The sequence below is a fragment of the Erithacus rubecula genome, assembly GCF_903797595.1.
Source record: "Erithacus rubecula genome assembly, chromosome: 12".
NCBI lineage: Eukaryota > Metazoa > Chordata > Aves > Passeriformes > Muscicapidae > Erithacus > Erithacus rubecula.
The window spans coordinates 1,458,986-1,486,019 of record NC_136664.1 but is presented as its reverse complement, the minus strand read 5'-3'; the positions used below and the strand labels follow the sequence as shown (position 1 = coordinate 1,486,019).

At 57.9% G+C, this 27,034-nt stretch overlaps 3 protein-coding genes across 4 annotated transcripts in view; 1 reads left to right on the top strand and 2 right to left on the bottom strand.

The window, feature by feature from the left end:
- Positions 1–1,246: 1,246 nt before the first annotated feature.
- RNF166 (ring finger protein 166) lies at positions 1,247–6,167 on the bottom strand. The gene is made up of 6 exons (XM_079316041.1): positions 5,953–6,167; positions 4,665–4,821; positions 4,233–4,345; positions 3,852–3,966; positions 3,130–3,237; positions 1,247–2,459 (listed from the first exon to the last, which is right to left on the bottom strand). The coding sequence occupies exons 1-6, from the start codon at positions 6,123–6,125 to the stop codon at positions 2,394–2,396; spliced, it is 732 nt and encodes a 243-aa protein (XP_079172167.1). The 5' UTR covers positions 6,126–6,167; the 3' UTR covers positions 1,247–2,393.
- An 8-nt stretch (positions 6,168–6,175) lies between these two features.
- On the top strand, positions 6,176–10,030 carry CTU2 (cytosolic thiouridylase subunit 2). 2 transcript variants are annotated; one of them, XM_079316012.1, is made up of 16 exons: positions 6,176–6,277; positions 6,379–6,560; positions 6,670–6,744; positions 7,222–7,300; positions 7,377–7,436; positions 7,518–7,578; positions 7,933–8,042; positions 8,121–8,404; positions 8,482–8,617; positions 8,707–8,838; positions 8,934–9,025; positions 9,094–9,185; positions 9,269–9,320; positions 9,411–9,477; positions 9,556–9,614; positions 9,694–10,030. In XM_079316012.1, exons 2-16 carry the CDS (start codon positions 6,481–6,483, stop codon positions 9,809–9,811), a joined length of 1,497 nt encoding a protein of 498 aa, XP_079172138.1. In that variant the 5' UTR covers positions 6,176–6,277; positions 6,379–6,480; the 3' UTR covers positions 9,812–10,030. The 2 variants fall into 2 exon arrangements, with proteins under 2 accessions (XP_079172138.1, XP_079172139.1); XM_079316013.1 differs by lacking the exon at positions 6,176–6,277 and having other exon boundaries at positions 6,355–6,560.
- The window catches only part of PIEZO1 (piezo type mechanosensitive ion channel component 1 (Er blood group)), a 29,800-nt gene continuing 12,710 nt past the window's right edge, over positions 9,945–27,034 (bottom strand). Inside the window, exons 15-51 of the mRNA XM_079316305.1 lie at positions 26,533–26,681; positions 26,239–26,418; positions 26,069–26,166; positions 25,438–25,595; positions 25,187–25,363; positions 24,320–24,445; positions 23,048–23,248; positions 22,237–22,441; positions 22,055–22,159; positions 20,591–20,744; positions 19,774–20,017; positions 19,589–19,685; positions 19,344–19,512; positions 19,178–19,267; positions 18,981–19,069; positions 18,607–18,678; positions 18,109–18,206; positions 17,934–18,027; positions 17,619–17,693; positions 17,356–17,528; positions 17,172–17,287; positions 16,949–17,053; positions 16,605–16,863; positions 16,339–16,527; positions 15,252–15,534; positions 15,032–15,140; positions 14,101–14,248; positions 13,797–14,011; positions 13,555–13,713; positions 13,337–13,484; positions 13,042–13,230; positions 12,861–12,953; positions 12,580–12,752; positions 12,391–12,513; positions 12,229–12,308; positions 11,791–11,986; positions 9,945–10,730 (exon numbers count right to left, since the gene is read on the bottom strand). Of these exons, the coding sequence (XP_079172431.1) occupies positions 10,481–10,730; positions 11,791–11,986; positions 12,229–12,308; positions 12,391–12,513; positions 12,580–12,752; positions 12,861–12,953; positions 13,042–13,230; positions 13,337–13,484; positions 13,555–13,713; positions 13,797–14,011; positions 14,101–14,248; positions 15,032–15,140; positions 15,252–15,534; positions 16,339–16,527; positions 16,605–16,863; positions 16,949–17,053; positions 17,172–17,287; positions 17,356–17,528; positions 17,619–17,693; positions 17,934–18,027; positions 18,109–18,206; positions 18,607–18,678; positions 18,981–19,069; positions 19,178–19,267; positions 19,344–19,512; positions 19,589–19,685; positions 19,774–20,017; positions 20,591–20,744; positions 22,055–22,159; positions 22,237–22,441; positions 23,048–23,248; positions 24,320–24,445; positions 25,187–25,363; positions 25,438–25,595; positions 26,069–26,166; positions 26,239–26,418; positions 26,533–26,681 (5,589 nt within the window). The 3' untranslated portion in view covers positions 9,945–10,480. The remainder of the gene's footprint in view (positions 10,731–11,790; positions 11,987–12,228; positions 12,309–12,390; positions 12,514–12,579; positions 12,753–12,860; positions 12,954–13,041; positions 13,231–13,336; positions 13,485–13,554; positions 13,714–13,796; positions 14,012–14,100; positions 14,249–15,031; positions 15,141–15,251; positions 15,535–16,338; positions 16,528–16,604; positions 16,864–16,948; positions 17,054–17,171; positions 17,288–17,355; positions 17,529–17,618; positions 17,694–17,933; positions 18,028–18,108; positions 18,207–18,606; positions 18,679–18,980; positions 19,070–19,177; positions 19,268–19,343; positions 19,513–19,588; positions 19,686–19,773; positions 20,018–20,590; positions 20,745–22,054; positions 22,160–22,236; positions 22,442–23,047; positions 23,249–24,319; positions 24,446–25,186; positions 25,364–25,437; positions 25,596–26,068; positions 26,167–26,238; positions 26,419–26,532; positions 26,682–27,034) is intronic.

Sequence of the window (27,034 nt, the reverse complement as noted above, 5' to 3'; positions counted from 1 at the left end):
GCCCCCTGAGGGCGCTGGGCAGGGCCTGCGGGGCGCCATCTTTGAATTGGGCAATAACTGCGCATGCGCACATTCTGCGGGTGCTCCCCGCTCCTTCCCGGTGTTCCCGGTACCGCTCCCGGTGTCGCTCCCGGTGTTCCCGGTGCCGCTCAGTCCCCAGCACCCCATTGCCCCCGTGTTCCCCAGTTCCCCCAGCACCGTCCCCAGGACACCTCCAGTGCTCCCAAACTCGCTGTAACCTCCAAACCCCAGCGCTCCAAACAGCCCCAGTGCTCCCAGTGGATCCCAGTGCTTCCCCCATAGAGGCCACGCGTGGATGAAACTGCCTTTATTGAGAAAAATGGTTTGCTACAAATAACGTCATCGAGTTAATTCTTCTTCAAAAAACAGGACGGCTCGTCAAAAGTTCTAATTATGCAAAAAAGTGGTGGGTGATGCACTGGCGGGTATGGCCGGTGGGATCCAGGATCCCGGGCACAGGGGGGATCCCTGGCACAGGGGGGATCCCTGGCACAGGGGGGGGATCCCTGGCACAGGGGGGGGATCCCTGGCACAGGGGGGATCCTGGCACAGGGGGGTCCCTGGCACAGGGGGGGATCCCTGGCACAGAGGGATCCCTGGCACAGGGGGATCCCTGGCACAGGGGGGTCCCTGGCACAGGGGGGTCCCTGGCACAGGGGGATCCCTGGCACAGGGGGGTCCCTGGCACAGGGGGGGATCCCTGGCACAGGGGGGGGATCCCTGGCACAGGGGGGATCCCTGGCCTGGCCCCTCACACCCAGGGCCTTAAAGTGCTTTACAAAAGCAGCTCTTGCTGCCCCTGCTCTGTCTCTGTGGGGCAAAAAGGAGAAGGGAAAGGAGAGAGGGAAGGAGGCCGAGGTTAGCAGTGCTGGCCCCACAGCAGGGAGCTCTCATGGAGGTTGCTCCAGCAGCTGAGGGTCCCAGCTGAGCACAGAACAGGGAAATGCTCCTGGGTCCCTCCTGGAAGATGCCAGGACTCTCCATCCCACCAGGAACACCCTGCAGGTGCCAGCAGGGCTGGGCAGGGAAGGGAAGATCCCGTTCCTCCTCACTGGCCTGGCTCCTGAAGGGGGAGCAGAGCAGCTCCAGCCCTTTCCCTGCCCTGCCTGGGGAGCTGAGGGTTCCCTGCACTCTCCTTTGCAGGGCTGCAGATCCCAAAATCATCCAGTACTAGGAAAATCAAAATAAAACCCAAGCCAGTATTGCTAGAGCAGAGCTGGAGCAGGGAGATGCAGAGGGGGGGCTCTCCCACCTCTCTTCCCTGCACATCCTGTGGGAATGCTCTCAGGAATCACACCCTTCCCTCAGCTCCACCACTGGGGGCCTTGGGGAAGGGACAGGAGGATCACCAGGATGCTGTGGAGCACCTTGGATCAACAGTGCCCCATTCCCAGGGAGGGATTACAAGAGGGAGAAGCAATCCCTGGGGCTGGGATCCTGCATGGACACACATTCCAGGCACTCAGCACTGGATCCAATCCAGCTGCTCCTGCCCAGTGCCAGCATGGCACAGCCATCCTGCCTGCTCCCTCACAGGCAGAGCAATTCTGGTGAGGGAGGGGAAAGGTCCAGAAATATCCAGGGATGTCCCAGAAAGATCCCTGCACTTCCCCCCACCTCAGAGTCCAACATGCTGCTCCAGGATCCAGCTCCTGCCCCATTCCCAATCCACGTGCTCGTTTGCTTGGGTTATTTGTGTAAAAAATAAAACTTTCTTAACAATGTTCCATAAAAATACTCTTGTCCTGGGTGGCAGATATTGCAGTGTGAAGGGGAACAGCTTCTGACCCCGCTCTAGAAAAGGTGGAAAAGGCTTTGTGCCACTCTGTGTAGAAAAAGGCAAGGATTTGGTATCCCAAGAGCCAGTAGAAAATGAGGAAAGGGAGGGTTTCCCTGGATGTCATCCTCCAGGGCTCCTCTGAAGCACAGCTCAGTCTCATCCTGGGATTCAGCATGGGGGTCAGGACAGCCTGACATCTCTAGAAAAAAAATCCTTGGAGAGTTTAAAAAAAGCTGCTCCGTGCTGCCTTCCTCCTTTTTAAAAGGATGTGGCTGATTCCAGTCCCAAATCAGGGTGGTTTTGGCATCCCATCCATCAGTTTCAGGTACCTATTCTGTTGCAAGAGAGAGCAGGGATGAGTGTGCCAAGAAGCAGCTAATAACACACAGACCTGGACACAGGGATATGCTCTCAGCACGGGTATTAACTGCCCATCCAAGGATTGATCCCAGTCCTGTGGTGTCAGCTCCTCTCTCCAGAGGTCTCTGCTCACTCACTGTGACAGCTGAAGAGGCTCCACCTTCTTCAGCAAGGTGGGAACAGAGCAGCAGTGGGAGAGATCCCAGCTTCAGGGCAGGGAGAGGGATCAGCCTCAGTTCTCAGAGAGGGACAGAGCCAGGGCTGCCTGCAATGCTGCCTCCTCATCGATGTTGTAATCCTGAAAATCAAAGAGGGGAGCTCAGGAGAGCTGGCACAGCTCCAGTGCCCATGGAGCCTCCATTCCTCTGGCACACAGATCCCAGGAATGGCACTCCTGCTCTCTGTGTGTCCTTTGGGCACACATCCCTCTCCTGCCTGGAATCCCCCACACAAGCTGAGGGCAAAGGGTGAAGTTTTCTAGCAAGGCCAGAGGTTTTTGCAGAGCTCCAGGTTGGGTTTATCCAACACAGTTCCTGAGGTTGGGATATTCCTCTGTACATGCCTGGAGATTCTTTTCCCTGACATCTATCCAATAAAAGCAGGATGAGAACAGAGCCTCCCCTGAGGCCAAGGCTGAGCCTCACAACTGCCCCCCACACAGGAGGGGTCAGGGACCCCCCACATGCAGCAACCAGACCCCCCCAAACCCTGGGGCTGGGCTGCTCCCACCCCCTCCTCCCAAAACCTCCAAGAAAAGGAGTTTTGTGTTAGAATTCCTCAGGGGAAGAGTTTCATGGAAAATCCCATTTTGTGAAGTGCAGGAACAATTTTCTCTTCTCCTGATGTGTGAGGACAACCTGGTGGGTGTGGGGGTGTCATCCCAACAGGATGGGAAGGGCTGGTTTCATCTCCTGGCACAGAACACAGGGAGGGGGGTTCCCCTTTTTTGGGCTCAGGGTCACACTCACCACGAAGGTGTCATAGGAGAACTTGTGTCTGTGGAGCAGGTGCTGCAGGAAGTTGGCACTCTTGTAGCTGGGATCCCCCCAGGGCATGGCAGAGCACACTGGGCACACCTGTGGGGACACAGACATGGAATGGGCACTTCCAGGGATGCAGGGGCAGCCACAGCTTCTCTGGGAACCTGTGCCAGGGACTCTCACAGGGAAGGATTGCTCCCTAATATCCAACCCAAACCAACTCCCTGGCAGATTGGATCCATTCCCCCTTGTCCTGCCATTCCAGGCCCCTGTCAATAGCCTCTCTCCACCTTTCCAGAAGGTCCTGGAAGGCTACAATTAGGTCTTCCTGAAGCTTTCTTTTTTTCCAGACTGAACAACCCAAATTTTCTCAACCTTTCCTCGTGGCTGCTCCATCCCTCTGATTAACTTGGTGATCTCCCCTGGAGTCATTCCAACAGCTCCAGGTCCTTCCTGTGCTGAAGATCCCAAGTTCCCCACCTGGGTCAACCCAGAGGGAACAGGGAGAGGAGCCACCCACCCCCCCCCAAGGTTTGCAGGAACAGAAGGATGGAGGCAGCTCATTCCAGGGAGCTCTAACAAAGCAGAGACAGCCCCCGCCTCCCAAAGGGATTTAAACCAGCTGTGCTTCCACAAACATCTGTGCTGCTGCATCAGCTGGGGAGTGGTTGGATTTGCAGAGCTCTCACACACACCCCAGCATCACTCACCACCTTGTTGGGGTCATTCCTGTGGTTTTCCATGCAGTGCTTCACCAGCTCCTGCTGGTCCAGGTTCCGGGCCCCGCAGTACGGACACACGAACGTGGAGCGGTTGGGGATGTTGCTGGAGAGAGCAAGGATGAGCTCAGAGCTGAGGGGGGGCTGGGCTGACTCCTTCCAATCCAGCACAGCTCTGTGGCAGCAGAAGCCCCTCCCCACCCCCCCTCCCTGCTCTGGTGGATCCTGCACCCCACGCCAGGCTCCAAACCCAGAGCAGCAGTGCCAGCAGGGAAAAGGTGCTGCCCTTCCTCCCAGGGAAAGGCACAACACACACCTGCATTTCAGAACATGCAAGGAGGGACACACTCCATACCAGAGGCACAGGAATACCTGGGAATAGGCTGGGATGTGGGGACAACTGGAACAAACTTGGGGCAGTTGGCCATCTGCTCCTGCACCTTGGCACAGGTGGAGACGTGGGAGCGCATTTTGGCCAGGCTCACCTGGACAAGGACAAGAAACATTCCTGGAGGTGCAGGGACAGGAGCTGGCTCTGCTCAGCTGGGGTGGGAGTGACCTCTGGTCCATGGGGGATGACCCACAGCAGTGGGAATGCTGCACCCACCCATCCCTCCTTGCAGGATGGAGGTTTGGGGCTGCAGGGATCCCCAGGGGTTCTGTCCCTGTTCCCTGAGCAGAGCCTGACCCCCATCTGCTGTCCCCTCCTGTCAGGGAGCTGTGCAGAGCCACAGGGTCCCCCTGAGCCTCCCCCAGCTCTGGACACATTTCAGAGGGGGATGGGGACCATGGGGACATCTTTACCTTCTTGCTGCAGCCCCTGCAGGGAGCCTTGTAGGACGAGAGCTGCTTCTCCAGGCTGGAAGCCTTCTCCACCTTTTTGGGGTCGAAGGGCACACGGCAGAGGGGGCACAGGGGGGAGGGCACCTGCAGGCAGGGCTGCAGGCATTCCCCACAGAACCTGGGGGCACACAGCAGCCCTGAGCACCCCGGGGACAGCAGGACCCAGCAGGGCTCCCCGGGACTCCCAGCACCCCAAAAACACAGGTGATGCCTTAAGTTAAAGCTTTTTTATTTTTCAGATTTTGCACCGCCTTGATGTGTGACTCTAAAGTTTATATCAGGTGTTCCAAGTTCTCCTCCCAGCTCAGTCACACAGAACAATCCTTATCCAGCCCCAGAACCAAGGACATGCTGCAGCCCCAGCCCCAAAAAGTGCAAAAGAGAACTGGGGAGAGAATCTGGGAGGGTGGGAATGAAGAACCTGGAGCTGGGATTGGACAATGAACCCAATGAATGGAGCAAAACTGATAAAAGTGTGAAAACTCCTGACATGGGGTCCACCCAGGGCAGAGCTCCTGTACTGCCCAAGGTGAATCCTTTGACAGCCTTTTAATAAATCCCTGCTTTATTCCTTCAACACTGCCAGCCTCTGCTCCAGATCAGCCTCTCAAGGCATCACAGGGCTCTGCTGGGAGAACTGGGAGCACTGGGAGCAGGTGAGTCCCCAGGGAGCTCCCTGCAGGCACAGACTATTCCACTGCTCCAAAGCTGCATCTGACAGCAGCCCCAGTGCTGAGTATCCAGGATCATTCCAAGCTCCTTACATCCCCAGCAGCAAAGGAATCCAAGGGCTGAGGAGGCAGAAGAGCCCCATCCCATCCCCAAAATCGGATTATCCCGGAATTCCTGGCCCCTCTTCCCCAGCTCAGCCAGCAGGACCAGGGAATGGAACCCCAAAGGCTCGGCAGGGATCAGGAGGGATCAGGGATCCCCGGACAAGCAGGAGCGAGACCGAAGCCACAGCCCCTTGGGAATGTCCCCAAAATCGGACGGGAAAAGGGCTCGAGGTGTCCCCGCAGTGCTGGGGGGACACGTGAACGGGGTTTGGGGGGTTTGGGGGGCAGGAGCCGGGGCTGGGAGCAGAGGGAAGGGACGGGACGGGGATCCCGGTGTGTGACTGGGGGTCCCGGCACTCCGCTCTGGGCTGGGGGTCCCGGTGCCGGCGGGGCGAGGGGCAGAGAGCCCGCAGGGATCCCAGCACGGCCGCCAGCCCCTCACCGCGCCCGCCCCCGCCCGCGCCCCGTCTCACGTGTGCCCGCAGCCCGCGATGCCGACGGCGCGGTGGAAAACCTCGAGGCAGATGGGGCAGCTGAACTGCGCCTCCAGCGCCTCGGCCGCGGCCCCGGGAGCGGGGGCGGAGCGGGGAGTCCCGGCCGGGCCCTGCGGCCGCTGCGCCGCCGCCACCAGCAGGCTGCGGAACATGGCGGCGGCGGCCGGCGGGGCGGGCGCGACGTCATCCAGCGGCGCCGCCGCGTCATCGCCGCGCGACGGGAGCGCACCGGGACACGGCGAGACCCGCCGGGACCGAGCGGAGCCGAACGAGGACGAGCAGAGCCGAGTGAGAGCCGAGCGGAGCCGAACGAGAGCGGACAGAGCCGAACGGGGCTGAGCGGGGCCGAACGAGGACGGGCGGGGCCGAGTGAGAGCCGAGCTGAGCCGAACGAGGCCGAGCGAGGCCCGAGCCGAGCAAGACCCCCGGGGGCTCACCGGGACCGACCGGGACTCACCGGGACCCACCCGGAGCCACCGGAATCCACCGGGGCCGAGTGGCACCGCCATGTGCGACGCGGAGGATGACGGTAGTGGCTACGGGGAGGACACGGAACAGCCGCGACGCCGCCGCGCACCGGGAGACAGGTGCGAGTCCGGTCCGGCCGCGGAATGGACCCCCGGGGCCGCTCCCGGTACCCCCCGGTAGCATCCCGGGTATCCCTGGTGCTGCCGGTGACCGGCCGTGTCCCCACAGGCACCCCCGGACGTGCATGAAGTGCGGGCAGGGCACGGCCGCCCTCGTCATCCGTGTTGGGGACCCTTTCTGCCGGTAAGGGACCGGGGATGGGGACACGAGAGATTTGGGGGCATCAGAAACCGGGGACATCAGAAACCGGGGACATCAGAAACCGGGGACATCAGAAATTGGGGACATCAGAAATTGGGGTCTCTGAGTTTCCAGAGGATGGAGGCTTGGGAGCTTTGGGGCTTGGGGACATCGGGTTGGGGACAATTCTCAAGGGTGTTGTGTCTGGAGCATTGGGGTGTTTGGGCTGGGGACATTGGGGGCTTCAAAGTTTGGGATATTGGGGCAAAATACCATCCGGGCTTGGGGACATTGAGTTTTAAGAGGGCAGCAGGGACAGTAAGGTTTGGGGACAATAAAGTTTGGTGATGTGACTCATGGGGATCATTGGATCTCTGAGATGTCAGAGCCTGGGGATGTTGCTCTCTGGGACATTGGTTTTGGGGACATCAAGGGGATTTTGGGGTGTGGGCACAGGCTCAGGGGTCTCCGTGTCCCCAGGAGCTGCTTCCGTGAGTACTTTGTGCACAAGTTCCGTGCCATGCTGGGCAAGAACCGTGTCATCTTCCCGGGAGAGAAGGTACCGGGCTGGGGGGACCCGGGCAGGGCACGGGGGGTGGCCCCAGGGCCGGTGACTGTCCCTGCTGTCCCCACAGGTGCTGCTGGCAGTGTCGGGGGGCGCAGCCTCCAGTGCCATGATCCGGCAGGTGCAGGAGGTGAGACTGGGGGCTTGGGGGGCCTCGGGGGGTATGTGGCTTGTTCCCCCCTCACCCCACACTCACCCCACTCCTCTGCAGGGGCTCAGCCGGGAGGCAGCCAAGAGGCTCCGCTTCGTCCCCAGCCTGGTCTACGTGGAGGGTGAGGGAGCCCTGCTGCTGCTTCGTGTCCAGCTGCCCATTCCCTGCTCCACCTGCCCATTCCCAGCCCATCCCCTGCCATGTCCAACTGCCCATTCCAACCCATCCCCTGTCCCCTGCCTCGCTCCCCTTTCCAGCCTTGTTGCCTGTTCCTTGCCCCACTGTCTGTTCCCTGTCCTGCTGCCAGTTCCCAGCTCACTGCCTGTTCCCTGCCTCATTCCCAGCCCCACTCCCTGCCCCATCACTGGCTCCCAGCACAGTGTCCCCTGCACTGTGCCAGTGCTGGGGTGCTGCTAGCCCAGGAACAGGGCTGGGGATGTGGCAGCAGCCCTGGCACTGTTCCCCTGCCTTGCAGAGGGAGCTGTGCGCAGGCAGAGCCCAGAGCAGCGGGAGCAGACCCTGGCCCAGATGGAGACCCTGCTGCAGGCCACCGGCTTCCCCTACCACCTGATCCACCTGGAGGAGGTACTGGGGTGACATGGGGTGCTGAGCTGAGGGGACACATCTGGACAACATCCCCCTGTATCCCTCTCTGCCCTGCAGGCACTGGAGCTGCCCCCATCCATCCTACAGCCGGGGCTGGAGCGCACCAGCACATCCAGCCCAGCCGGCCCTTCCTACAAGGAGGCTGTGGATAGCTTCATCCAGCAGCAGCGGCAGGATGGGGACAGTGGCACCTCTCTGCCTGCTCACAGCAGCCAGGACAGGCCAGCAGGACCCTCGGCCACCCCCCGCCTGCCGGACGCTGCCCAAACGCAGGAGCTGCTCCGCAGCTTCGAGGCCGCGGGGACGGCGACGGCGCGGGAGGAGCTGCTGGAGATGCTGCGGTGAGGGACTGACCTGCCACCAGCACTGCTGCCAGGAGGGCAGGACAGCTCTGATCTGCTGTCACCTCGTCCCCCAGGACCCACCTGATCGTGCAGACAGCCCGGGACAAGGGTTATGCCAAGGTGATGATGGGCCACAGCCTCACGCGTGTGGCCGTCAAGCTCCTCACCAACCTCTCCCTGGGGCGCGGCGCCTTCCTCGCCGTGGACACGGTGAGCTGGGGATGGGGACACGCCCAAGAGGTGACACAATGCCACCACTGGGGCATGGCTGGGTGGTGGAACTGTCCCTGCACCCACAGGGCTTCACGGACCAGCGCCACGGTGACGTGATGGTGGTGAGACCCATGCGGGACTACACGGCCAAGGAGATCGCCTTCTACAACCGCTTCTTCAGCGTCCCCACCGTCACCGTGCCACCCCTCTTCACCAAGGTAGGGGGGTACCGTGCTGGGGAGTCCCCTCTGTGTCCCCACAGCAGGGACAGAACCCCCCAGTCCTGCCCTGCCCTCCCTGTTGGCTCCCACAGCGCCGGGAGAAGCCCAGCATCCACCAGCTGGTCGAGCGCTTCCTGGTAGGGCTGCAGGAGGAGTTCCCCTCCACCATCAGCACCGTGTACAGGTAGGGGGGTCCTTCTGGGGAGACTGGGGGTGTGGGGGGTTTGTGTTCTCACCCTGTGTTGGCTGCAGGACCGGGGAGAAGCTGAGCCCAGAGCCAGCCAAGGCCAGCAGTGAGTCCGAGTGCTGCCTCTTCTGCCTCTGCCGCCTTGACATTGATGGGGGTGAGTGGGGAGGGCACTGGGGGGCTCAGGGGGATTTGGGGAGCAGCTGTGCACCCCTCAGTGACCCCCATTGGCTCTTACAGAGGAGGAGTTGGCTCTGCGGCCCACACTGATCTATGATGAGCCAGCAGCAGGGTGAGCATGTGGGCTGGGGGGGATTGCAGGATTCCACAGTGCCACCACTGAGTGTCCCTGTCCCTGAGCATCCCCATCCCTGTCCCACAGGGTGGAGAGCAAAGCTGCCTACATCCCCCTGCTGTGCTACAGCTGTCGCCTCACCTTCAAGGAGCTGGTGAGGTTTTGGGGTGGGTTTTTGGGGGTGGCTCTCAGGGTGATGGGGGTCCCCAGGCTCACAGCCCCTCTCGTGCAGGGTCCCCTCGACACGCTGCCACCCTACGTGCGCGCCGAGGGCCAGCGCAGGATCCGCAGGTACCAGGGCTGGGGGGCACCTCCCCCCCTGCCCAGCCCCGAGGCTGTGTCCACCCAGTGTCCATGTCCATCCCTGCAGAGCTGAGATGGAGCAGCACCAGGAGAACCAGCAAGAGCTGAAGGGGCTGGGGACAGCAGGGGACATATCCCCATCCCAGTGTGGCACTGCTGGGACAGGTGCCACTCCTCAGGGATAGCCCAGAGGTTGCTGAGGATTCCTGACATACAGCCTGCCAAGGGCAGGGAGAGCCCCCAGCCCCTGTTTATTAGGGGTTGGGTTGCAGGTCCCTGGTCAACCCCACCTCCCTGCCCCAGCTGCCTGTCAGCCAGGGAGGCCTCAAGTTTGTTTTATTCAGTATCTGTATAAATAAACCATTTGAATTAATAAAAAAAAAAAAAAAAACCAAAAACAAACCCGAAGTCACAAGTATCTGAAGTCCAACTGGGGCTACCAGACCCCCTCAAATGTAGGGGGCCACAACCCAGGACCCCCATCCTGAAGCTGGGGGCAGGGGGACTATTGCTTGAATTCAACCTGGTTCTGGAGCAGGGCTGGGACCAGCAGGGAGGGGGGCACAGGCTGGCTCTTGACCAGTCCCCCATCCCACCTGGCAGCCAGAGGTGCCCAGTGGGTGGGGGGATCACCTCCTGTCCCCCTCCTCAGGAAGGCACAACATGGTCTGTGCAGGTCAGACGGCTTCAAAGCAATGTAGAGAAAAACATCCAGAAAAACATCCTCCCTCCAAGGGAGTGCCCAGAACCCCACATCCCACTGCCTCCCGGGCTGGAGGCAGCCCCAGCTGCAGGGGCTGCTTAAGGCATTGGCGGTGATGTCCCTGTCAGGGGGGAGCTGGAGCCCCTTCCCCTTAATCCTTCTCCCGTGTCCACTTGATCATGGTCTCGGGGGAGCGGTAGAGGAAGATGAGCTTGGCATAGAGCTCCTCCTCCAGCTCCAGCTCGCCCGTCTCCCGCACCAGGAAGATGTCCTGGCACAGCTTCAGGATGCGATCCACGCAGGGCAGCTCGTCGAACATGATGGAGTGCGAGATCTCGCTGAAGAAGCCGCGCACGAACTTGCCGATCACCAGCACGATGGACACGTAGAGCCCCATGATCCTGCAAGGGAGGGCACATCCTGAAACCCTGGAGATCTGTGTTGGGTTGATGTGGAAAAAGGCTCAGGAACAGGAATCCATCCCCCCAGGGGGTCCCCACATGTGTCGGGTTGATGTGGCCAGGAATGTGGATTGTCTCACCATCTGTTGCAGCCAGGTAGTGATTTCCTTATCTCCTGGCACATATCATCTGCTAATGGGCCATGTTTAAACCAGCTGGGCAATCATCTTTACCTTTCCCATGACCCACCCTTCATCCAGGAGCTATCACCTGTTAATGGGCCATTGCTAAAACTGGGTGTGGCACTGACCCTTATCACTGTGGGAGATATCTCCTGTTAATGGGCCATTGTTTAAAACTGGGTGTGGCAGTGACCCTTATCACTGTGGCACACATTGTCTGCTAATGGGCCATCTTTAAACCAGCTGGGGCAATCATCTTTATCTTCCCTCAGCCCATCCTCCCTCCAGGAGATATCTCCTGTTCATGGCCATTGAGTCCCAGGGCATGACTGATAAAATTACATCATCCCACTGGGAGATGCTCCAGCCAGGGAGCATTTTCTACCCAGATAAAACCTGAGATTTGGAACAGCAAGTTATCTGTCTTTCCACTGGCTTCCAGAGGAAAGCCAGACCTTTCCACATCATCCCTGGACCTTCAGAGGAAACTGCACCTTCTCCAGGAGCACTGCTCCAGCTGAACCACATCTGCCACTGCAGGAGGATGCAGCCACCATTGAATGGGACTGCTGCCACCACCCTGACTGACTGTGTCAGCTTGGATTCTGACTCTGGCAGGGTTTTTGCGATTGTTCTTTGTAATACTGTATTTCTATTTAAATTTTCCTAGTAAAGCACTGTTAATTATTCCTATTTCCCATCTCTTTAACTGAGAGCCCCTTAATTTCAAAATAATAATTTGGGGGAAGGAGGTTTACAGTTTCCATTTCAAAGAGAAGCTCCTGCCTTTATTGGCAGACACCTGTCCTTCAAACCAGGACAAGATCCCACCATCAATTCCCTGGGGATCCCCCCTTGCCCTGGCACCCTGTACGTACCCGTAGCCAGCGAGGAAGCCCAGGCTGGGGGGGCTGACTTTGTCGTTGAAGATAATCATGGGGAGGATGTTGCCCTCTTGGGGTGGGGCATTCTTCAGCCTCAGCACCCACCACTCCACAAAGTGCGCGCCGGTGCCAGAGCCCCTGCGCTCCTGTTTCAGCTGCACCTCCACGTCCAGGAAGCCCTCCACGTCATCTGGAGAGGGTAACACCATCACAATGGCTGCTCTGCTCTTAAGGATGATTTTTTGTAGGGGAGTGACACAGTGGGAATGACATCCTCGCTGTCTGCAGGGGCTGGCACCCAGCATGGCTACTGGTCTGCTCCCAGTGCTGATTTTTTAGGGAGGGACACACTGGGACTGATATCCTCCTCCCTGCCTTCAGAGAGGTGTCACCCAGTGCTGGTTTTCTTGTGGGGGACATATTGGGACCTACCTGGCAGCAGCTGCTTGACAGGTTCAGCTTCGAGTCCGCTGGGTGCCCGGACATATTTGGGGAAAAGTTTGGGCAATAACCTGCAAGAAAACAGAGTGATGGGGGGCGGTTACACCATCCCACTGAGCACAGGGGTCCCATCACCCCCTCAGGGACACTCACACGGGGTCACTCCTTGTGCCATCCAGCATCTGGGCCAGCTGCAGGCGCTGGGGCGCGCCGGGCTTCAGGTCGATGATGTGTTTGCCGTAGGCGTTCTCCACCGTGCCGCCCTTGCCCAGGTCCCTGCGGGCAGGAGAGGCTCAGAGGGTGCAGGCAGGGCTGGCTCCCTGCTGGCCGTGCCCCAGGTACCTCTGGAAGATCCAGGAGATGTGCACGGTGATGTCGGAGGAGCCGTTCTGCAGCTCCAGCCGCATCTGCTCGCGGCTGGGGGGGCTGATGCTCCACAGGGATCCCGAGCTGCCCTCGATGCGCGCTGTCACAATGTCCTCGTCGTCGTACAGGGTGATGAACTGCATGGCCAACTGCCACCAAAAAAGGGACCCAGCTCAGCCCCAGCCCTGGGGGCTCTGACAGACCCTGCCCCACGCAGCCAGCAGGGATTTATTTGGGGGTGGGGAGGGAGGATTTACCGGATCGCTCTCAAACTCTGTGGTGAGCTCCTCGTAGGCCTCGGGGGTGAAGGGCTGGATGTATTGCTGCTGGGAGCTTGTGCTGAACAGAGGCTGGAGGAGGGACAGGGGGACATCAGCCAGGCAAGGCACGCTGGTGTCCCCCACCTGGGCACCCCAACAGCCACCCCCACATCCTCACCTCGTACCCCCCCAGCTTGAGGTTGACGGTGACATCGATGGGGTGGTTGATGACGCCCACCACGGAGCGCACCAGGGACATGAAGAGCAGCGGGAACCAGATGATGCCCACGAGGAAGAGGATGATGAGGCCGCCCATGCCGTACTTCACCACCTTCTTCTTCTTCTGCCCCTTGGGCTGGGGGTATTTCTAGGGTGGGGGTGACAGCACACAGTGTAGGGTGTGTTCAGGGGGGACCCCAACAAATCCCCAGAAGGGGTTTAGTGGGAAACCCTTCCTGGCATAGGGGCTGTACCTTCTCAGTCTCCCGGCTGCACTTGATGATGAAGATGTTGGCGTAGATGTCCTCCACACACATCCAGTTGGAGAGGGACAGTGTGGTGTCCGTCCACACCCAGTCCATGACAGCCCGCAGCTCCACCAGGAAGGGCACGAGGCGGAACCTGGGGGGACAGGGTGATGGTGAGCAGCAGTCTCGGGGTGCCAGGGGCTCCCTGTGGCCCTGTGCCCTACCCCTGGAAGAGGAAGAGGTTGAGGTGGTTGTATTTCTTGGTGAGGAAGTTGCCCAGGATGCGGGTGGGGTAGCCACAGCGGATCTGGTAGGCCGACAGTCCAAAGTAGATGCACTTCACAAAGTACCACAGCTGGGCCACCGTGTTCTGACGGAACAACCTGCAGGAGGGATGTGCCACTCTTCAGCCTGGGCCACCAAGGTGCCACACAAGGACCACGCCATGCCATCCTTTGGGATGTACCTTTGGGTGACAGCAGGCAGGATGAAGAACATCCAAAAATGGATGCCAAAGACCAGGATGATCTGGAAGATGAGCTTGCCCAGCACGGTCTTGCGGAGGTAGAGCGCACGGTCGATGACCATGGTGGTGAACTGGAAGAGCAGCATGAACAGGAAAGCCTCCGGCACTTGGTTCTCCGACAGAGACGAGGTGATGTTGGCGGCCGCCGAGTATTTCTGGGGTGCAGGAGAGATCAGGATGTGGCCCAGCCTCACCCCTGTGGTGCAGGCAGCACAGTCAGGGCCCCGTGGGACTCCCTGCTCACCCCAAAGGCCCAGAAGCCGAAGGCGATGATGATGAAGTCGACCACGTCAGCCAGGAACATGAAGGCGTAGACGTCGGTGGCCGCGTGGTTCCGCGTGTCCAGGATCTCCTGGAAGAACCTGCGCACTGGCTGGTACGTGTTCTGTGCCCTGCAGGACAGGGGACACAGGGTGTGTTAAGTTAATGCAGCCAGAAATGTGGATTTTATCATCATCTGTTAAAGCTCAGTGATCCTTATCTCTGTAGCACATACTATCTGCTAATGGGCCATCTTTAAGACAAAGTAAAGCAATCATCTTTATCTTTTCCACAACCTATCCTCCCTCCAAAATAATATCATCTGCTGATGGCCCACTGAGTCCCACTGTGTGACTGATAAAATTACATCATACCAGTGGGAGATGCTCCAGCCAGGGGGAAGAGCCAAGCTTTTCCTACCTAAATAAAATACTAAAATTCTAAACAGCAAGTTACCTTCTTTCCACTAGATTCCAGAGGAAAGCCAAACCTTTCCACATCATCCCTAAACCTTCAAAAAAAAAACCCAAAACTGCACCCTTCTACAAAAGCACTGCTTCAACTAAACCACATCTGCCACTGCAAAAAAACTGCAGTCACCATTTAATAAAACTGATACCAACACCCTGACTGACAGGGTGTAAGGTTGTATTCTGACTCTGTCAGTGTTTTGGGATTGTTCTTTGTAATACTGCATGTCTTAATTTTCCTAGTGAAAAACTGCTATTCCTAATTCCCATATCTTTACCTATGAGCCCCTTAATTTCAAAACTGTAATAACTTGAAATTTATAATAATTTTTCAAAAAAAAGCTTCTGCCTTTATTGGCAGACACCTGTCTTTCAAACCAAGACAACAGGTGACTGGGACTGCACCCCACAGCCCCCACCCCAACCAGCTCCACCAGGACTCACATGGTGAGGAAGAAGCCTTTGACCCGCAAGCCAAACTCCCTCAGCTTCCTCTGAGCATGGCTCTCTTCTGACACTTCTTCCTCATCCTCCTCCTCCTCCTCCTCGCCCCCTTGAAGGGAGACACAGTGTGGGTGACTGCCAGGGCCAAATCCTGCCCCACCCCAGCACTCTGGGGGTGCCAGCCTTGCTCTTCACATGAGGGTTGGGAACTGGTGCTCACCTTCTGCTGGAACCATCTCCAGGCTCTTCCTCTCCTGCTGCCTTCTCCTCCTCCTCCTCAGGCGGAGCTGTGTGGTCTCTTCCTCCTCCACAGACTCACCCTCTGGCCCCAGCTCCAGCTCTGGCCCTGTGGCTGCTTCTGGTGCTCCTGGCTGGGCTGGAGCCTCCAGCCCTTCCTCAGCCCCCACTGGCTCTGTGGGCATGGCTTCCTCTGGCTCCTTCTCCCCTTCCTTGCTCTCCTGCTTCTCCTCTGCTGTCTTCTCCTGGTCCCACAGCCCAAAGGACTGCAGAGGGACATGGTCAGGGTGTACGAGTTGGTCCAAGTTTCTCTGATCTGCCTCAGAGACTGAGACCTGAGACCACACCACTCGCTCTGGAGCTGAGTTCTAGCCTGGCCAAGGTGGATGCTTGCCCAGGACTGTTTGTAGCTGTGCCTGGTGCTTGCCCAGGGCTGTTTGTAGCTGTGCCTGGTGCTGCCATGGCACACTGCTCTCAGCAGGTGCTGTTTATAGCCCCCTGTTCCTGCACCTGCTTCTTGGAGCAATGATCTCCACATACAATAGTCCATAAATCTCCCCACCTTTTGGCCAGAGGCCACTTGCTTTGGAAAAGGACTATAAAAAGTGACTTTCTTAAAGAGACTTTGAGATCTCTTTCTTCTCAATGGATTGAAGACGTGTCTATCATCAGACAACTCGAGGACAATGTCCCTTCTGTTGGTAGCTATATCCCATCCTTTCTCTTTCTTTTCCCCCCTTTTACTTTATTTCCTTTACCTCTTTTTCTCTCTTCTATCACAAAACTTAATTGTCTGCATGAAATAAACTGCATTGCTGCTTTCTGCTGAATAAATCCTGAGTCTCTTGCCTTTGTCTTTTGCACCCTGGGGTCGAATGAACCATCACAACTCCCGATGGGGTTCAGCAGATCGTGACAGAGGGGTCCTGCTGCCCCAACACCTCACTCCCCATCCTGCAGCATCAACTCCCACCAGCACTGGTGGGAAACCACAGCAGAGCCACCCAGGAGTTCAGCTGGAGCCCCCAGGAGCAGCTCCAGCTCCCCCCAAACGCCCACCCAGGGCTCACCAGCAGCAGGGAGCGATGGAAGAAGAGGGCCAGGAGCTGCACCAGGTCATACTTGATGTAGTGGGTGGATTTCTCCAAGCCCAGGATGCGCGGTGGGAAGAAGGGCTTGCCCTCGTGGCGCAGCAAGGTGATGTAGCCATTCCAGGGGAAGAACCCGAACTGGAAGAGGTATTTCACCACCACCATCACCTGTGGGGACACTGGGGTCAGTGGGTGGCAGTGGGGGCCAGGTGGCATCGTCCCTTCACCACCCACCCCCTGCCCACCTCGGTGAAGATGATGGCTGTCATCCAGAAGCGCTTGGTGGGCCGGGGGATGGAAAGCATGGCCCAGAGGAAGACGAGGATGGGCAGGAAGACAGAGATGATGGAGGCAGTGACGATGTTGTTGAGGATGATGACAAAGTAACAGAGCAGCTCGGAGTGGGCGGTCACACAGCGGTACCCGGCCAGCAGCAGCTTCAGGAACCGGTTGTGGGATTGGTAGAAGTGCTCCGACTCCTCCAGGTCGGAGACACACATCCTCCTGTGGGGTGCAAGGCTGGGGTGAGCCCCCCTGGCCACTCCCATCCCCTCCTGCTGTCCCCAAGCCCTGCTGTCCCCACGTCCACCTGCTCTTGAGGAGCTCACTGGCAGTCCGCCTGCGCTGCCTGGGCATGACCAGGAACTGCTGAGCATCACTCCCGTTCTCCAGGCTTACCACCTGCTCCTGGCTGCTGGAAGAAAGGGGGGCAGCTCTTAGGCACCCACTGGGGATGGCCCAGGGACAGGGCTGAGCCCCCTGCCCCTCCTGTGGCACTGCCAACACCCCCTCAGGGGTTTCTATGCACCTGCCTGGAAGCGCTGCTTTGGGAATCTGTAGCCGAGGAGGAGGAGGAGCTCGGCTCCCCTGGGAGCTCCTGTGGCAGCACATACAGCTCATCTGGGAACCCCTCGTTGATCTCCTCTCCCTGTGGCAGGCAGGATGTCAGTGGCACTGTGGGGTGCCACACCCCACACCCCGGTGTCCCCGGCTGACCTTGGCCAGGCGCTCTGCCAAGACGCTCCTCTCGAGGCGCAGCACGTGGGACATGTCCCTGTGCTCCCGGGTGCAGGTGTCCAGCCACTGGGTCAGCCCGTCCACCAGCGCCTGGCACAGCAGCCACAGGAACCTCAGCGTGTTCAGGGCCCGCTGCAGGACGTTGCTGCGCTCTGCCAGGGCAAAAAGAGGGGTGGAGAGTGACCTGTGCCCGCTCAGAGCTCCCAGCACCCTTCTGAGCTGCACTCCTGCTGCACACCTACCAGAAGTTTCCATGTTCTCCACCTCCTGGCTTTCAGCCTCCTCAGCAGACTCCACCTCTCTCCTTGCACCATTCTCTGCAAGGGTCAGACCCCAGACAAGGATGAACATCATTTTTGGAGCTCTCCCATCCACCGCCCCATCCCTTGTCCCCCCACATCCACTTTAAAAACCAGGCTGGGCACCAGAGAAGCTGCACAGCTTGTGTCCAACCCCACTGTAGCCACCAGAGAGTCCCCCCACCACACACAGCAGGCACCAGGCAGGGCTGTGTCCCCTCCTGCCCCCTCAGCCTTGTTTTGGGGTGTCACACCCACCTGCAGTGCTCTGAGTGCTGGATGGCCGTGACTCAGACTGCCTCTGCTGCCGCAGCACCGTCCTGGTGTGGGTCACCCACGCCTGGTAGGCAAGCTGGAGGGGGACAGGGGCCATCAGCACCCTGGGGACACTGCCAGCCCTCCAGCTGCTCTGCAGACCCCCAGCCCTGCTCACCTGGAAGGCGCTCGGCCTCTCCGGCCGCGGCTCCTCCTGCACCTCTTCCTCCTCCTCGCTGTCCGACTCAAACAGGAAATATCCCCCAGAATGCAGCACTGCCAGGGGGACACAGCGTGTCACAGCCCAACCAGGGCCATGGCAGGGCTGTCACACCCCAGGCTGGCCCTGCTGCCATCTCCCAGGGCACCCGAGGACACCCATGGGGACACCAAAACCAACGACTCAACTGCCACGTCCCCAAAGCGGCGTCGCTCGGAGGTGACCGATGTCGGTGACCCCAAACCCAGCCTGGCACCCCCAGTCCAACACCCCATTAGTGCTGGGGAGCAGAGAAGCCATGGTTAGTGCTCTGCAGCTGAGCCTGGGGACAGGGCACATGCAGGGTGTCACCTTGGCCAAGCAGTGCCACCAGCACCCTGCAGGCGTTTGCAGGTCCCAGTGGGGGCACCTCCCCGAGGGGCTGTGCCCCGTTATGGCCCCGTGCCAGGGCTGTACCTGTGGCATGGTTTAACCAGGGCTGCCACCAGCGCTCCCTCTGCTGGGATGAGTCTGCGGAGTCACTGGGCACTGTGGGATGGAAAATGGAGCTGGGGATGGCCACACTCGGGGCACCCACCCACCCTGCCTGGGGGGCACTTAGGGACACCCACCCACCCTGCCTGGGGGGCACTCAGGGTACCCACCCACCCTGCCTGGGGGGCACTCGGTGCAGGAGTCACTATGATGTTCCACAGGGCTCCACCACGACGGGTGTCAGTGATGGGACACAGTGCCACCTCATGTGTCCAGAAAGGGGTTGGGGACAGGGGAGGGGGGGACAGGGGAGGGGGGGACAGGGGAGGGAGGGACCCCCCCTCATTTGCTCTCACCTGATCTGGGCCCCTCCTGCCCCGGCGTGGCACTGCGGGCCACCCGCTCCTGGTTGTACTTCTGCTGCTTGGCCAGGATCCGCTCCATCCTGCAGGCACAGGCTGCTGCAGACCCCACTCCCCCAGGGTGTCCCATACACGGGGGTGGCCCCAAGGTGCAGGGAGAGAGGTCCCAGTGCCCCCCTAAACCCACTCACTGCCGCTTCAGCTGGTCCAGAGACTTCTTCTCGGCTCGCCGGTGTGCAATCAGGCTCTTCATGATGCTGGCCTTGAACAGCGCCACACCCCTGGGGGACAAGGGACAGTGGAGGGTCAGGGGGAGCCCCCAGCACCCATGGGAACCCCCCAGGACCCCAATCCCACCTGGAAGCCTGCAGGTGGGAGGCTTGGAGGTTCCACATGACGTGCAGGTAGTAGGAACTGAGGAAGATGCGACGCTGGAGCAGGAGGAAGAAGAAGCAGATGCTGTCCCACATGATTCCAGCCTCCTCCACGGGCAGCATGCAGTCCTGGTCCTTGTGCATCGCCTTGGCTGGCAGGCAGAGGGGCAGGCAGGTCAGGCAGCAGCCCAAACCCGCAGCCCTGAGCTCCCCAGAGCAGCAACTCACGGCTGTAGTAACCCTGGACGGTGCAGACGAGGCTGAAGAGCTGGATCACCCAGCAGAAGTTGCTCTGCATTTGCTGCACGAAGACGCAGGACAGGAGCTGCGGGCAGAGAGGGCACACACGCCTTTGTCACCACCCCAGCTGTGGCCAGGGTGACCTGAGGAGAGGCACACGGACCACAACGCACCGACAGCATGTTTTTGGAGATGATGATGGTGATGTTGTAGAGGATGAGGCAGTCCCAGAGCGCCAGGTGGGTGCGGGCCGGCTTGCGCAGCATGGCCGTGCCCGAGAGCAGCAGGTAGAAGCAGGCCAGCAGGTAGCCCAGGCCAAAGAGGCTGATGTGGTTGGAACCGGTGATGAAAACCACCACGAGCACCACCCAGAAGAAGTAGTGGAACACCACCACCTTCACCATGTCCAGGTAGGACCTGTAGATGGAGGGGTCAGAGCAGGAGCATTGTCCCTTCCTGGCATGATCCCAGTCCTCCCCACCAGCCCTGTCAAAGGGGTTTGTCCCAGTGTAAGGCACAAAGTGAGGGTCCAGCACCATCAGCAGGGGTGTCCTGGACTACCTCATCTCCTTCCAGAAGAGCCTCAGGGTGTTCCTGCTCCAGCCATCAGGGGGGTCATATCCAAAGGGGTTTCAATCCCATTTCAGAGATCCTAGCCCAGCAGGTCCCACTGCCTGAAGATCTCATCCTATCAATGCCTCTGGGGATTTGCCATCCAAAGGTGGGATCTCATCTTGTCTCTACCCCAAAGGGTCCTATCCCAGGGAGGGAACCCATCTTGTCCATACCCCAAGGCTGGAATTCCAAGGGTGGGATTCCTTTGTGTCCACACCCCAAGGCTGGAATTCCAAGGGTGGGATTCCCTTGTGTCCAAACCCCAAGGGGTCTCACCCCAGCTGGCTCCATTCCCCCATCCCAGATGAGCACCCCATTCACACCCCATTCCCATGACCCCATCCCAGGCTAGGGTGCCGTTCTGGGGGTACCCACTTGCAGTAGATGAAGTTTGGGGTGGGGTTGTGGTGGTCCTTCTCCCGGTCCAGCTGGTCGGAGTTGTCGCCGGCCGCGCGCAGCCAGGGCTCGGAGCGCTCGGCCTTGAACACGCGCCACTGCTGGGCCGCGCACAGCAGCAGCATGAAATCATCTGGGGGAACAGGGCTCAGCCACAGCCTGCCCCCAAACACTGCCCCTGTGCTGGGCTGATGTGGGCAGCAATGTCTATTCTATCAATAACTTTAAATCCAGGTGTGGCAGTGACCCTGATCACCTGGCAGATATTATCTGCTAATGGGCCATGTTTAAACCAGCTGGGCAATCATCTTTATCTTCCCCATGACCCACCCTTCATCCAGGAGGTATCACCTGTTAATGGGCCATTGCTAAAACTGGGTGTGGCAGTGACCCTTATCACTGTGGGAGATATCTCCTGTTAATGGGCCATTGCTAAAACTGGGTGTGGCAGTGACCCTTATCACTGTGGGAGATATCTCCTGTTAATGGGCCATCTTTAAACCAGCTGGGCAATCATCTTTATCTTCCCACAGCCCATCCTCCCTCCAGGAGATATCTCCTGTTCATGGCCATTGAGACCCAGGGCATGACTGATAAAATTACATCATCCCACTGGGAGATGCTCCAGCCAGGGGAGGAGCCAAGCCTTTCCTACCCAGATAAAAACTGAGATTTTGGACACCAAGGGACCTTCTTTCCACTGAATTCCAGAGGAAAGCCAGACCTTTCCACATCATCCCTGGACCTTCAGAGAAAACTGCACCTTCTCCAGGAGCACTGCTCCAGCTGAACCACATCTGCCACTGCAGGAGGATGCAGCCACCATGGAATGGGACTGCTGCCAACACCTTGACTGACTGACGGGTGTCAGCTTGGATTCTGACTCTGGCAGTAGTTTTGGGATTGTTCTTTGTAATACTGTATTTCTATTTTAATTTTCCTAGTAAAGAATTGTTATTTCTAATTCCCCAACCTTTGCCTGAAAGTCCCTTAATTTCAAAATTATAATAACAATTTGGGGGAAAGGGGTTTATATTTTCCATTTCAAAGAGAAGCTTCTGCCTTCATTGGCAGACACCTGTCCTTCAAGCCAGGACATCCTCAAACCCTTCCATGAGGCGTGGGGCATCCCAGGACACTCCTGCCCAGGATGTGGAGCCCATGAATTCCCTCCACCAGGTGTGGCTTTCCCAGACCTCCTCTTTAACCAAATCTCCAGGTCTCTTCTTTTCCCAAAAGGAAGTGGGAAAATAATTAAGTTCTCCCAAAAAGAGGTGGGGTTTGCCCTGACTACTTCTCCAATGAGGTGTGTGTGATTTAAGCTCTACTTTCAGTGCAGTGGAGATTCTTAAAGCTCCTTCCCCCTCCTGGAGGCAGGATGGCCACGGAGGCCCAGAGGTTTTGGGGACACAAGGGGTGGAATAGGGTGACAGGGCTACTCACTGATGAGGCTGGTGGATTTGGGAGCCTGGAAGAAGTCAGGCAGGTAGAGCCACTTGACAAGAGCCGAGTTGAGGGGAATGGTGCTGCTCCGGCGCCACGGATAGTCTGGGGGAGAAAGGGGCCACAATCATTGCCAGGCCAGGCAAACTGCACCCTACAGAACAGCTGAGCGTGCCCCTTACCCTTGCAGAGAGCAGGAGGCATGCCCAGGCACAGCAGGTACTGGAAGAGGAAGAAGATGACGAGGAAGAGGCAGTACTTGGGCCAGAGGCGGGCGATGGCCGCGCGCCGGCGCCGCGTCAGCATCGCCACCAGCCAGCAGCCGTGCAGGATCACCAGGAAGTTCATGCGCTGCCCGATCACGTTCACGATCATCAGGAAGCAGATCTGGGGGTGCAGAGGGGTGCAGGGCTCAGCACTGGGATGGTGCCAGCACCACGACCCCTCCCTGTAGTGACACTGAGCAAGTCTGGGCCACAGTGCTGTGTCTGAGCAAGTCCGAGCCTTAGTCTGTGTGTTATACACCAGCCAAAATATATCTAGCTGTTTCTCTCTCTATTTTGCTGCCTGTTTTTCTGCATATTTTGCTGTTTCTTCACACACTTGGTTAAGTGTTTTTCTGTACATTTCTTAGCTTAAACCAATATTTACAACTAGTGCCCAACACAAGGCAGTTTTAAGTGTTATTCTGCAACTTATTAAGACCCTTCAAAGCCACTGAAACATAAATTCTGCTGAATTAAAAGAGCTGAAAAACAAAATACCAAGATGAAAAAAAAACTAAATAAAAGTTCTACACAGCCACCAATCATCATACCTAAAAAGCCCATGCAAAGAGAGTAAACAGCATAAAGGCACCAATCAAAAAAATGCATAATTGCATAAACACTAGTCTTAATATGCATAATTAAAGGTAAAAAGTAAACAATAAATCAACTTCTGCATAAACACTGTCCAAAAACCTTGTTTCTTCCCCAGAGCCCACGCTCCCACCTCCAAGCCAAACTTGTAGTAGAAGTAGTTGATGAAGTATTTGGCACAGCTGACGAGGCCATCGTCAAGGTGCTGGCGGGAGATGTCCTCGAAGATGGTCTCGGTGACAGGGGCCACCAGCTGGTGCTGCTTGCGGTGGTACTGCTGCCGCCGGTACACCACGGCCTCGAACACCAGCAGCAGCAGCACCTGCAGGTGGTTCTGCAGGGGGAACAGCCAGCAACAGGCTCAGGAACAGGAATCCATCCCCCCAGGGGGTCCCCACATGTGTCGGGTTGATGTGGCCAGGAATTCTGGCCACAGATTGTGGATTCTGTCACCATCTGTTGCAGCCAGGTAGAGTAGTGATTTCCTTATTTCCTGGCAGATATTATCTGCTAATGGGCCATCTTTAAACCAGCTGGGCAATCTTCTTTACCTTTCCCATGACCCACCCTTCATCCAGGAGGTATCACCTGTTAATGGGCCATTGTTAAAAGCTGGGTGTGGCAGTGACCCTTATCACTGTGGGAGATATCTCCTGTTAATGGGCCATTGCTAAAACTGGGTGTGGCAGTAAACCCTTATCACTGTGGAAGATATCTCCTGTTAATGGGCCATTGTTAAAGACTGGGTGTGGCAGTGACCCTTATCACTGTGACACACATTCTCTGCTAATGGGCCATCTTTAAACCAGCTGGGCAATCATCTTTATCTTCCCACAGCCCATCCTCCCTCCAGGAGATATCTCCTGTTCATGGCCAGTGAGTCCCAGTGCATGACTGATAAAATTCCATCATCCCACTGGGAGATGCTCCAGCCAGGGGAGGAGCCAAGCCTTTCCTACCCTGATAAAAACTGAGATTTTGGACACCAAGGAACCTTCTGGATTCCAGAGAAACACTGAACCTTTCCACATCATCCCTGGACCTTCAGAGGAAACTGCACCTTCTCCAGGAGCACTGCTCCAGCTGAACCACATCTGCCACTGCAGGAAGATGCAGCCACCATTGAATGGGACTGTGCCACCACCCTGACTGACTGTGTCAGCTTGGATTCTGACTCTGGCAGTGTTTGGGATTGTTCTTTGTAATACTGTATTTCTATTTTAATTTTCCTAGTAAAGAATTGTTATTCCTAATTCCCCAACCTTTACCTAAGAGCCCCTTAATGTCAAAAATACAATAATTTGTGGGAAGGGTGTTTACATTCTCCATTTCAAAGAGAAGCTTCTGCCTTCATTGGCAGACACCTGTCCTTCAAACCAGGACACCACAGCATCCCCATGCCCACCTTGACATAACCCCAGGGTGGGTAGTGCTTCCGGATGCCGAACCAGTTGGCAGGGTCCACGAGGTCACGGTACAGCGTGGAGTTGCCCAGCTCCTCTGGGGTCAGGTTGGTGCTGTTGGGGAGGGGCTGCCAAGGGAAGCACCAGGTCAGTGCCCCTGTGTAGAGTCAGTCCAAGTTTCTCTGATCTGCCTCATGACCATCATCAGAGACTGAGACCCGGGACCACACCACTCGCTCTGGAGCTGAGTTCTGGCCTGGCCAAGGTGGATGCTTGCCCAGGACTGTTTGTAGCTGTGCCTGGTGCTTGCCCAGGGCTGTTTGTAGCTGTGCCTGGTGCTGCCATGGCACACTGCTCTCAGCAGGTGCTGTTTATAGCCCCCTGTTCCTGCACCTGCTTCTTGGAGCAATGATCTCCACACACAATAGCCCATAAATCTCCCCACCTTTTGGCCAGAGGCCACTTGCTTTGAAAAAGGACTATAAAAAGTGACTTTCCTGAAGAGACTTTAAGATCTCTTTCTCCCCAATGGATTGAAGATGAGTCCATTGTCAGATGACCACGAGGATGCATTCCTTCTGTTGGTATCTATAACCCCATCCTCTCTCTCCCCTCACTTTTACTTTGTTTCCTTTACCTCTTTCTCTCTCTCTCTCTTCCATTGCAAAACTTAATTGCTGGCATGCAATAAACTGCATTGCTGCTTTCTGCTGAATAAAACCTGAGCCTCTTGCTTTTGCCTTTTGCACCCTGGGGTCACACGAACCATCACGACTCCCACTGCGGTTGAGCAGATTGTGACACCCTGGACCCCCCAGACCCCCCCTGCAGCCAGGGAACCCCCCAAAAACCAGCCCTGCTGGGCACACCTGGGTGCAGTTGCTGGAGTACTCGTGGGGCTCCACGACCGTGAGCTGGTAGAGCATCTTGCAGACGATGATGATGCAGGTCCAGATGGTGGAGAGGCACGAGGCCATGCGGCGGAAGCGGCAGTAGGGCATGGCCAAAGCCCACAGCAGCACCAGCAAGAAGTTCATCAGCGAGACCTGGGGCAGGGGCTGTGTCAGCACTTTGGGGGTCCAGCTGAGCACCCCACCCCAGTCCTGCACACCCAGGGTACCTCCTCCAGGGCCACCCAGACGGTGTAGAGAGCCACCATCTTGACGATGTGGAGCTCCAGCACGCGCCTCATGAAGACCTCCCCGCGGGTCACCATGTTTGAGAAGCTGCGCCCCAGCACCACCAGGCGCTCCAGCACCAGCCCCCACTTGCTGGACTCTGTGGGACACGGACCCTCATGGACACCCCAACCCATCCCCGGTGTCCTGCCTTGCTCAGAGAACACCCCAATCCACTCCACAACCCCCCACCCCATCCATCCCTGCAACCTCCAGCCTCTTCCTGGCTCAAAGGGCATCCTGATCCACCCTGTACCCTTCCAGAGTTGGAGGAGACCCCAATAAATCCCTGCACTACTATGGTCCCATCCCAGCTTTCAGGACACCCCAATCCACCCCCATGCCCTCCCAGCCCCTTCTTGGCTCAGAGGCCACCCCAATGCATCCCCACACCCTCCCAGACTTGTAGGACACCCCAATCCATACCCCAAAATTCTCTTCCATGCCCCAGTCCATCTCTTCATACCCTCCCACTCTTAGATATCAACCCAAATCCAACTCCCTACCCCTCCCAGGTCCCCCCTGGCTTGGAGAACAGCCCATCCCAGCCCATCCCCCTCCCCTGCCCTGTACCCAGGGACTCTGTGTCGAAGTCTCTGGCCTGGGCAGAGTCTCTGGTCTCGGCAGCAGCTGCATCCCGCAGCAGGCGGCTCCCCTGCAGCTCCTCAGACCTGTGGGAAGGGGGGCTCAGAGCAGGGATGGCAGCCTGGGGGTGCAGGGGGGTCACCCAGCGCTGGTCCCACCTGGGGATGTGGCAGGGGGATGGAGAGGGGGCACAGATGTGCGCCGGGTCGGTGATCTGCATGAAGGGCTTGTGGAAGCAGTGGAGCTGCAGGGTGCAGGCCAGCAGGAAGAAACCCAACATGAGGATGCGAGAGAGGAGCCCCGAGATGCTGAAGTGCTCCAGGCCCAGGTCACTCAGCCTGGATGGGGAGAGGAGGGTCAGCACAGGGTCACACCCATCCCACCCCATCCTGCTCCGTGCCTCGGTGTCCCCAGAGCTTGGTGCCACCTCAGGGTGGGTGGGGGACACTCACTGGCTGTCATTGAGGCCCGTCAGGTTCTTCCAGTAAATGGGGAAGTCATCAAACTGGTAGGTGTAGTTCATAACGAGCACCAGCATGGTGTAGGCCACCACCAGCCACCAAAACCCCTTGAGCACCTTGCGCCACAGGCTGTAGTACACCTGTGGGGACAGGGACATCAGCAGGGCCACCCTGGGGATGGCACAGCTCCCAGGGTTGGGAGTCAGTGAGTTAGGGGATCCTCTGAATCCCTCAAGGAGGAATCAACGTGCAGAGATTGAGTTAAAGCCCTTGGATGGATTGAAGTATATTAAGCCACTTAGACATAAAGCGTCAGTAAGTTTTAGTAGGAGCTATAGTGTTTTAAAAGGCCCCAAATATCATCTTAGCTTGTTGAGAAAACCCTATATAAGAGTTAGCAACAGGGAGAGTTGGTGCTTTTGCCTTTTTTTGCCCCCCGTTTTGCTGCCACTGCTTTTACAGCCATCAACACCTGAGAAGAACAAGAGCTGCT

Coding starts and splice junctions, on each gene's coding strand:
- RNF166 (XM_079316041.1), bottom strand. CDS start 6,125: ATGTTCCGCAGCCTGCTGGTGGCGGCGGCGCAGCGGCCGCAGGGCCCG. Junction 4,822..5,952: donor ATCGCGGGCTGCGGGCACAC/GTGAGACGGGGC, acceptor GTGTGCCCCCAG/GTTCTGTGGGGAATGCCTGC. Junction 4,346..4,664: donor GCAGGGGCTGCAGCAAGAAG/GTAAAGATGTCC, acceptor GTCCTTGTCCAG/GTGAGCCTGGCCAAAATGCG.
- CTU2 (XM_079316012.1), top strand. CDS start 6,481: ATGTGCGACGCGGAGGATGACGGTAGTGGCTACGGGGAGGACACGGAA. Junction 6,745..7,221: donor GTTGGGGACCCTTTCTGCCG/GTAAGGGACCGG, acceptor CCGTGTCCCCAG/GAGCTGCTTCCGTGAGTACT. Junction 7,301..7,376: donor TCATCTTCCCGGGAGAGAAG/GTACCGGGCTGG, acceptor CTGTCCCCACAG/GTGCTGCTGGCAGTGTCGGG.